This window comes from Solanum stenotomum, chromosome 11 (assembly GCF_019186545.1).
Source record: "Solanum stenotomum isolate F172 chromosome 11, ASM1918654v1, whole genome shotgun sequence".
Classification (NCBI taxonomy): domain Eukaryota; kingdom Viridiplantae; phylum Streptophyta; class Magnoliopsida; order Solanales; family Solanaceae; genus Solanum; species Solanum stenotomum.
In genome coordinates, this window is record NC_064292.1 from 39,531,088 (window position 1) to 39,541,789 (window position 10,702).

The 10,702-nt window shown below is 31.0% G+C and overlaps 1 protein-coding gene across 1 annotated transcript; it reads right to left on the reverse strand.

The window, feature by feature from the left end:
- Positions 1–1,422: 1,422 nt before the first annotated feature.
- On the reverse strand, positions 1,423–2,628 carry LOC125845902 (MADS-box transcription factor 14-like). Its single transcript, XM_049525391.1, has one exon. The coding sequence runs from the start codon at positions 2,626–2,628 to the stop codon at positions 1,423–1,425; it is 1,206 nt and encodes a 401-aa protein (XP_049381348.1).
- Positions 2,629–10,702: the final 8,074 nt, after the last annotated feature.

The window sequence follows — 10,702 nt, forward strand, 5'->3', positions numbered from 1 at the left end:
AAACCCTCATAACTTTTTACTCCGATGTCGGTTGGATACGGGGTTTTATACGTTGCATACTAGACTCGTAGGCCTTCGATTTAATAGATGATAGGCCTTCTAACTAATTGTATATTGGGAGAAAACATCCAAGACATTTGACCCAAAGTTAAGAAAATATTATTATAGAAACTTCGATAACTTTAGCCGACTTTAGTTTCACTAATTTTCTTGACTTCCAAACATAACATACGACCCTTGTGCTATTATAATACCTCATAACACACTATTCTTAGCATGTTTTACACTCATAGGCTTATCCACAAGGTATGGGACAAGTTAAACCTTTCAAACAGGCGAAGTTCTACCCGAGCCATTTCTTTTATCATGAACTTTGTTTGAGGGGTCCCTTTGACCTAAAACTTTAGTTTAGTTCCTTGATATTGCCACCTACTTGCAATCTTAATCTCCAATGTATGATACAAAGTCATAAGCACCTCATATAATCATGCCATACTACGCCACATATATTATGCACGATTAGAGAAAAGTACGGGATCTTACAGTAGGGGGTGGCCGGGGAGGGGGGTAGGGGGTAAAAAAATAAAAAATTGAAATTAGAAATATCATTTAAAAATAACTTTTAATATTTTTTTGGGAGGGGGTGGTGGTAGGGGGTGGTCGGGGAGGGGGGTGGGGGGCGAGGGTAGGGGTTAGGGGTTAGGGGGTAAAAAAATAAAAAATTGAAATCAGAAATATCATTTAAAAACAACTTTTAATATTTTTTTGGGAGGGGGTGGGGGTAGGGGTGAGGGTGGGGTAAACAAATTGAATTTAAAAACAAGCTTTAAAATTTTTATTTTTTGGGGGGTGGGGGGTGGTTGGGGGGCTGGTTTGAGGGTAGGGCCAAAATAAATTGATTTTTTCAACAAAAAAATAATTGTAATTTGAAGTTGGAAGAGAGTTTTGAAAAATGTTTTCCTTAAGTTTTGAAGGGAAATAATTTTCCTTAAATTTGAGAAAAATGAGTTGATTCGAAAAACATTTTCCAAAATATTTAACCCAACCAAACATGAGAAGATTGGAAAATGTTTTCCTTCATACCAAACACACCCATAATGTATGTGTCCATTCCCACTTCAACTACTTGCACACCAACATGACATTATTTTTCAAGTATTATATATGATGGTTTCTGAAGTTCCCTTCAATGATTTGAGGAGTTTGGACTACAAATTAGCTTATCAATTTGCTCAAATTTTACTTCACATTCCACTACTTTTGTCCTCGTTGTCTTTCATCAAAAAGGTTCTATTGAATTCTATCGACCAATATACAGGACGTTACATAAAAAAACAGTTCCTAATATGTTTACTCCAACAGCTTCAAAAGTAAACAAAAGAGGAACTGCTAACTAACTATATTGATGATCAAAACTAAAATCTACATGAATCCATAAGACGTATCATGAGTAGAGTCATTGTACTGATCCATAGGCTGCATTGTCGAACTTGAACCAATATCACGAGTAGAATCATTGTATATGAAAGGGTACTGATCCATAGATTGCATTGTCGAAGTTGAACCAATCCCATAATTATTCCCCAAAGGCTGCATTGTCGAACTTGAACCAATATCACGAGTAGAATCATTGTATATGAAAGGGTACTGATCCATAGGTTGCATTGTCGAAGTTGAACCAATCCCATAATTATTCCCCATAGGCTGCATTGTCGAACTTGAACCAACTCCATTATTCCCCATAAGTTGCATTGTCGAAGTTGAACCAATCCCATAATTATTCCCCATAGGCTGCATTGTCGAACTTGAACCAACTCCATTATTTGTCATATGCTGCATTGTGGAACTTGGACCAATTCCATCATTTGCCGACCAGTTTTCAGCCTCATTCATCATAGAATAATTTGCATTGCAAAATTGGTAATCCTCAATAGTAAGAAGCCCATTATCCATCCCTGCTCCCATTGAATTCACACCACTAATTGGAATACTTGATTGAAAGAAGTTGTTGTAATCGGTGAAAGAATTCACATTAGAAATAGGCCATAGAGATGTTTGGTTCATCAAGTTGTAGTCCCATATTTGTTGATGAGATAGTGAGGAACTTCTAATATGAACATTCATGCTCTTCAACAATTCGAGTTTTTCTTTTGCCTTGTCCATTCTAATCTCAACAACACCAGCAAGATTTTGTAATTCTTTTTGAGATAAATAGTCAAATCTTGAATCCCAAGTGGGATACTTTTCTACTTTGATCGCAGCCTTCTTCTTTTCATCATTTTCGAAATAGTCAAATCTTGAATCCCAAGTGGGAGGATCCTTTTCTACTTTGATCTCAGCCCTTTTCTTTTCATCATCTTTGAAATAGTTGGACAAGGTCTTACCCCTTTTGCTTCGGCCTTGGAATGGTTGGTTTTTGTAGAGATCTATTAGCTCTATAACTTCATTTGGATCATTCAGCCACAATTGATGATTATTTCCTTCATGTATGATCATGCATGCTTTGATATCGCAAAGTATTGAGAGTTCCGAAATTTTCTTGACTAAGCCAGCTTTCCGTGTCACTAAAGTTGTCATTCTCTTCTTGTGATCTTGAATTAGTTCCACTTTGATTTTTGATCTCCCCATTATCTGCCCCTTCAAGAAAATACAGAGTGTATGTAATGAAAAGAAAATTATGCTGTCGTCATTCCTCTCTAATTCATATAAAACTCGAAGAACCTAACATAAATTCAGATTACTCGATCCACCAAAAGAAGGAAGAAAAAATTAATAAATTTAGGAGATGAATCAAAGCTTCAGAATTAACTAATGTGATTTAGTTGTATGAGAATAGCAATGAAATATGGAAAAGAAAAGAAAAGAAAATTACGAGGAACTAATACATGTTGTGGAAGTATGAACTGTTACCATAATTATATATAACAAGTTTCACGCGTTGGTTTCTTGTTTTTTTCAGAAACTATACTAATTATTATTGTAACAATATTTGTAATATAATTATAATTACCTACTTTTTTAGGAATTACTCACTTTATAACAATATTATTGTTTGATTTTGTGTGTGGTACTCTTGACTAGGGTTGTTCATGGTTATGGTTAAAAAATCAAATCGAACCGCAATCCGAATCAAACAGATTTAAAAAAACAAATATTTAGTTTGATTTGGTTTTTAAATTTCGAAAACTGTACTATTTGGTTTGGTTTTACTAAAAAACAACTGCAAAAATAACCAAACTGAACCGATAAATTAGATATATAAATTTTATAATTATTTATAAATAAAATATAAATATTTTGTTAAATTTTAAGTAATTTAAGTCTTTAACTTTACCATTTTCTCAAGCCTAACACTAAATTTTAGCCCAATTACAATCGTAAGTCCATTAAAAAATATTACCTACCATACCTTTCATAAGATAGTCACACTTTCTCTTTAATTGAATAACTTTGTTCGTATAATGATAACTCTAGTATTGCTTAATTGCTTAATTGAACCAACAATAGTTTTTCTGTGGATTGTTCATGTATTGGATGTTTTTTCTATCAAGATATGTATGTCCTCAAAATTTTATTACTTTCAAACTGAAAAAACCTAGAAAAACTAAACCAAACTGAACCAAACCGTCAATAACCAAACCGATGTTTATTTTTTAACGTTTGATTTGATTTGGTTTGGTTTTAGAAATTTTAAAAACCGACTAGACTGGTTTTAACCAATAACCGAACCACGAACACCCCTACAGTATTGACCCATTGATCTGAAGTTAAAATTTTAATTTGAATTTCTTAAGTTACATATTATTTTTTCTCATAAACATAAAAATCTTAAAATTTGTAGAAACTATCAAAACTTCTTCAACTCTTATACAATTTTACAAAATGACTGAAACATAATTAATAATAATGTATCAAAATATCCTAAGTTGTTGAATCAATAAATCACATATTTTTATGTTTATTTTATAAGTAAATACTTGACTATGAATGATTTCAGAAAAGGTAGAAATATATTGGAAATAAATTGTCTTGTTTCTTGTTTTAGTACTTCCTCAGTCCCTAATTACTTGTCCAATTTTTTTTTTAATTGTCACTTTTTACTTGTCCATTTTGACAAATCAAGAAAGGACAATTCTTTTTATCTATTATACCCTTAATTAGTTACTTTGAAAAATGTAGAATTTCTTGAAAATTTTAAATTTTTAATCGATTATGTCATAATTAATAAAGATAAAATAGTAAACTTACTATGCCAATCATTATTTTCTTAATAGACATGTCAATTATCTGTCATACTTCCAATTTTTTATTTACACTTACCAATGTTTTTCCATAGTATTAATTTACATGCTCTTTCTTACTCATTTATTAGTACTTCGCTACCCATCCATACATAGAGAATCTATATATATATATATATATATATATATATATGTTAGAGATGCTGATGTGACATGCTTCTAAGGGCTAGAAAATTATTTATCTTTTTGTGATGTTTTTTGGCCATTTTTCAAATTTTAAAATACAAAAAATTCACCTAAATATTAAAGATAGACACATTTAATTCTTTCTTTATCAATAGTCATATTTAATTTATTTTATCATTAATGCTATTATTTTTTTCCCTTAATATTTCTGTCACTCCCCGAGCTTACACCCTGGGTGGGACTGACACTCGAGAACCATTGTTGGCCCCAAGCGAACCCTTGGCCTGACTTACTTACTCAGCGGAAGACTTAAACATAAGAAACATAACTCATGCAATAACTTAAGAGATAATAACTTAGCGAAAATGGCAACTCAAGTCTTAAACATATACAACTGAAATGAATAAGACTAAAGAACTATACTATCAGTCTATGAAGCCTCTAAAACAAAGAGGGATGTTGGGACAAGACCCCCGATCATCCTAACAACTGGATACTAGAAAGCAATGTAAAACGGAGACCTCCGGAAAGCAAGGAGGCTCACCAACAAACTCTGAGTGCTCAACTGGATCAACGAGGTGCTGGATGATAATCCTGGTTACCTGTGTCTGCATCATGAAACGATGCAGGCCAACTAACATCAGTACATTGAATGTATGAGTATGCGAGTGGAATGCTAAACATAACATAAGCTTGAAAAGAATTTGAAAGAAACACGTACCTTGACTTTACTCAACTCCTGAATAACTCAACTCAATATAAAGCAATAAAACACATGCAATATATAGAAAGCTTTTAAAATAATAGAAACAACTTAGTTCGTTAAAGAAAATGCAATAACAAACTCAACTTTACTCATATAATAAAGTAATATAGTTTCTGTGGGAGTTTCTCTAACCGACAACCACCACTATGAGACTAAGTGGTGAAACGTCTTGCCCACGTTGCCAGAACTGTCCTTATACTTTGCCTTTATATAGAATGCCTTAACTAAATGGATCCACTAGTCTATGCTAAAAAGCACTTAAGGAGTCATCTAAAAAGTATGATCCTTTACTACCCATGATGGCTACATGGTTTATGAAGACTTGAGTTAATATGAACTCGCGTCCCCATATCGGTGCTCAATACTACTCCCAAAAATATACTTAGCTCATATGTTTTAAAACAAAACTTCTTTCTTTGGTTTGAGATAATTACTCAAAACTTAGCTTAAAAGCTCTCTTGGAAATCGGTATTTCCCTTTCTTGTTCAAATGTGAAAACATTTTAAACTCTTGGGAATACTTAGTTCCTTATAACTTTTGGAGAAATGAACTCAACTCTTTACTCTTTGCTAACTTGAAACTTAAGTCTTAGAACAAAGTTAAAACGTTTGTGAAAGACTTTTGAAAACTATATGAACTTCCCTTGACTTGATTCTTAACTTCTAGACTTGAATTGAATTATGGATTCAAGGTTCATGATCTCATGTTTATGGATGATTTCATGATGTTTAGACGTACCTTAGAGTGTTTGAATCAACTAAAAAACATAGGTACGTTGCTAAGGAACTAGTACGAAAAGTTGGAGAAGAAATGGGAAGAACTGGTGTCCCTGAAGCTCTGAGAGGCGCAGGGCGCCAGCCCTTGAAATTCAGAGAGTGACTTGGGGCGCTCTGGCTGGCGCAGCGCCCCAGAGGTCAAAATTTAGAGAGCCTCTCTTGGGGCTCTGAAAGGGGCGACACCTCAGGCCCCTGCCCAGGTAAACTCTAACTTTTCTCCTTCGTTTTTCATCTCTAAACCCCTTATTTCAACTTAGTTCTTTCCCCAAACACTTAGAATCAACTATACCATCAATATATACAAGATTTAACTCGAAATTACACCCGAAAACATGAATCATATCTCAAGAAAACTTCAACAACACAACCCACAAGAATTCAAATGAATTTCATCAAGAACTCAAAGGATTTACGTTCAAATCTAATATACTTTGCTGAATTGAATCATGATTGGCGCGTGGGTGAACTAACCCAACACTATTTTATCTCACATACCTCGTAGGGATCACCCCTTGACGAAATCCACAAGCGAAATCCTTACGAACGATGATCTTGGCTCTTTTCTCCTCTCTTCTCCTCTCTTCTCCTCTTGCGTTCTTTCTCCAAAAACCCTAACTCTATTTTTCAAAAGTGTAAACTGAATACCATCAGTTTAGACCCTAAAATAATTACCAAAAACGAATTAATTAAGTTGTGTATGGAAAAGACCAAACTACCCTTCCAAAATCCGGATTGGACTTTCCTTATTTGAACAGCCCAACTTCCAATGGGCATAACTCACTCATACGAACTCGGAATCGCATAAACTCAGTGGCGTTGGAAAAATTATTCCAAGATCTTTCCTACGATATCTGGAACGACACCTAACTCATCCTGAGCTAGAAGTCATGTTCGTTTGAAGTTGACTAAAAACTCAACTTAACATACTTGACAAATTTTCCAGATTTCAATTCTTTCCAAAAATGATTATTTCCAAATTCTTAACTTCTTCCTAGTTATTTCAATTTGCGAGATGTTACAATTTCTCATTGTCTTCTTTTACTATTTTAATTTCTTTCCTAATGATATTTATATCATTTCTTTAAATTATTTTCCCCCTTTTTAGTTCATTTTTACTTCTTTTTTTAATTTATTCAATTCAAGAAATTTATATTTCTATATTATTTTTAAAAAATTTACAATTTTGTTACCCAAATATCATCATTTATGACATATATAACATTTCCTTAAGTCACTTCTTTTCCTTTTTTTATTCTTTTTTATTTTTTTTTTAAATTTATTTCAATTAAAGAAATTTATATCTCTATTTAGTGTAAAGGTCTTCCTTTTATCTTTTTTTATTTATGTTTTTCCTTCTTTATTTGCTTTTAAAGTTTCACCTTCATAACTTATATCTATTAAACTTCTATTCTTAATAATATAATTAATATCATGACTTTTAATTTTTCATATTCATAACCCCCAACAATTAAATTATAAAATTTAAGATACTTTATGATATTTCTCCATTTTTGTCAATATAAATTCACAAGTTTTTTGTTTCATGAAAATTCAACTCAAGATTATTTTTTATATTTATTGTTCTTTGTAGTATTATTCTATTATCAAATCCATGTGTTAACTTGACGCGATGAAGAAGACTCTTGAATGTTGGTTAATTTGACAAAAAAAGTGTCTGCCAAGAGCTCAAAAAAGTGTGGCACTTATTTTGTATTCGTATTTTTATCTATTTTCTCATGATAAGATTCTAAGGAAGATGTGTGTGTTTTCTCCATGTAACTTCTTTAGTTTGAATTTGTATAATTTTTCATTATTGCAAGTTTGTATTTTTGTTTAGATGCAATTAGTTATTGTAACTTTGTGTGTATAATACTAACTACTTACCAATGTTCAACAATATTATAGAACAATTTTTTTTTTAAAGATTCCTCTATTTTGTCCATATAAAATCATAATTTTTTATTTCATGAAACTCCTACTCAATATTATCCTTTTTATTTCATATTTGAAGTCGTGTTTTCCATGGTTTGATATTGTAATAAATGTAGACTCAATAAAGAGGACTCTTAGATGTTGATTAGTTAGTCAAAGGGAGTGTTGACAAGAGCTCAAAAATTGTGCATTGATTCATTAATATTTTTTAAAAAAAATATATTTTCTTATGATTAAGGTCGTAATGAAGGTATATGCATTGTGTTCTTTCTATGTAATTTCTTAAATTTTGAAGGTAAGAGCATTTTGTTTGTACATTCGTTAGACAGAAATTGATTACTGTAACTTTGTCTTTTGCTAATTACCATCAAGGTTCAAACATTATTGTTGGTAGATTAGAAATTTTAAATATATATCAAATGTTGAAATACGACCTTTTTTATTATATTTTTTTTACAGTACAAAGAACCATTTATGTTTTTTATGATTAACACCCTAAGAAAGATGTGTTTTTGTTACTATAAAAAATTACTATTAAGTAGGATAGAGGAAGGAAAAGAGAAAAAGAAGAAAAAATTTAATAAAATATAAAACAAATACTACAATAAAGGATAGAGGCAAAATTAAAAATATGAATAGTTATTCAGATAAGTAATGACGAAAAATAAGAGGAAAAAGAACAACAATGAGTTGAATAAAATCGACACCTCTCTTTGGCCAAGAATCCTATTTGTTTATTTATTTATTTATTTTCATTATAATTCTATTTATTATTGTTGTTGTTATTAAGTAATAATAAAAAAAATTGTGTTAATGACTATTCCTACATTCATATTTATTCTTTATTGTAAAAATCTAAATGTCTATAAATTAAGACATTGTAAGAATTTTTAGAGATGATCACATTAGAGTTTGAAAAATTGTGCATTAATTTCATATTTTTTTTCTTCTTTTTCTTAATATTTAAGATTATAAGAATGACATTGCATTATTTATTTATTTATATTCTCTCCACAATTTTCTTTGTTTTATATTTTAGACAATTTATTTATTATTATTGTAAGTTTATAATTTTTTTTGGTCCAAAATAACAACTTATGATTTTGTTGGAAGTCATAAAACTACTGACAAACATTTCTCTTTGTGAAATCACTTATACATCGGGATATATATAATATATATGGACATATTATAAATATTTCTTCTATCTATATCATATTTTAATAATATTATTGACATCATATCATTTTTTAACCACGCGAAGCACGAATAAGTTTTCTAGTATTCATATATTCTTCATGAAATCAACTTCATTCTTTACTCAATCTGTTTCAATTTTTGTAAACATATTTTGTATGGACACAAAATTTCAAACGAAAATGAAGATTTTTAAATATGTCAAAATTTATATGTGGTTTTAAAAACTTCTAAAAAAATATGATCTTAAATATGACATAATATTTGTGTGATTTTAAAAAGAATAAAATAATTAATTTAAATTTAGAATGAAATCATTGTTTTAAAATGAATTAAAGAGTAAATAGGTTCCATGCATTGAAACAGATGAGTATTCATGAACTCCCATGTCATATACATAATTGTACTTGTGTTCATGTTCTCACTTCATTAAAAATTCATTTATTAACGGTTTGTTAGAAAATTACCCATATTATTAGAGTTTGAGTTTTGTGCATCGTTAGTGTATCTTTTTTTACAGTATCGGCTAATGTTGACTTGCTATGGCAGGTTACCAATTTATTTCTAATTAATTTTCTATTTTAGAAATTACATTTTTTCCTTCTCTTTCTTTCCTCTTAAGAGTTCAACGTTTTCCTCAATCTCTCAACTAGTACTTGTCCCATAAATCATTCACTATTTCCTTATCTCTCTTAATTAATCTCTAGAAATCTCAAATGGTGAATAGCCAAATGATTTGATTTTTATCAATAAAATTGAAGCCAATTGACTCTACATCATCATTTCTTGTATCTTTTTTTTTTTATAAAAAAAATTATAACCGTAGGATGGTGAGACCTTTATATTGATGAATAAAATTATAAAGCTAAGAAGAGCTTAAACTGGGTCCATTGTTCCAATACCTGCTTCGCAAAAACTAAGGTTCTAACAAAAACTATACAAGTTTTGCACAAATTTACAAGTCTAGCGTGATAGAAAATTAGCTATAACGTCTCAACTGGATCAGTTCTATACAATAAAATTCTTCCTCTACTTACGCCTTACGAACTCCATTTGTGTGAGATCAAGTTTGTAAGGTCCGATGGCTATCGATGGTAGCTGAGCATGTGCAAAAATAACCAACTCCTCATTTGTAATACTTCATTTTGCCAAGGCATCTGCAATTGGTTGGCTTCCCTGTAACAATATCGAACCTTGCAAGTAATAGTGCGTGAAATATTTGTTGGGAAAGACAAGATACTAACAAGAACGTCAGACAGGATAGCAGCGGAATAATACCCAAATCTAAACTTTCCCTTTCAATTTGAACCAATAGAAGACAAACCAAATCAAGCAATTGAAGAATGGACAGCAAGTATATCAATCAAACTAAAGCAACAAGATAAGAATAACCCAATCACACAAGACACAACGATTTACGTGGAAAACCCTTCGATGTGAAGAGTAAAAAACCACAGGACCAAAAGCTCCACTATAAACACCAAGAGTTACAAAATTGTTCTCCAAAATTGGCCACAAAACAAGTGCCAAACAACAAGCAACAACAAATCAAGATTGCACAAAAACTAGAGAATTACAGAAGAGATTTCACCCAAAACGCGCTA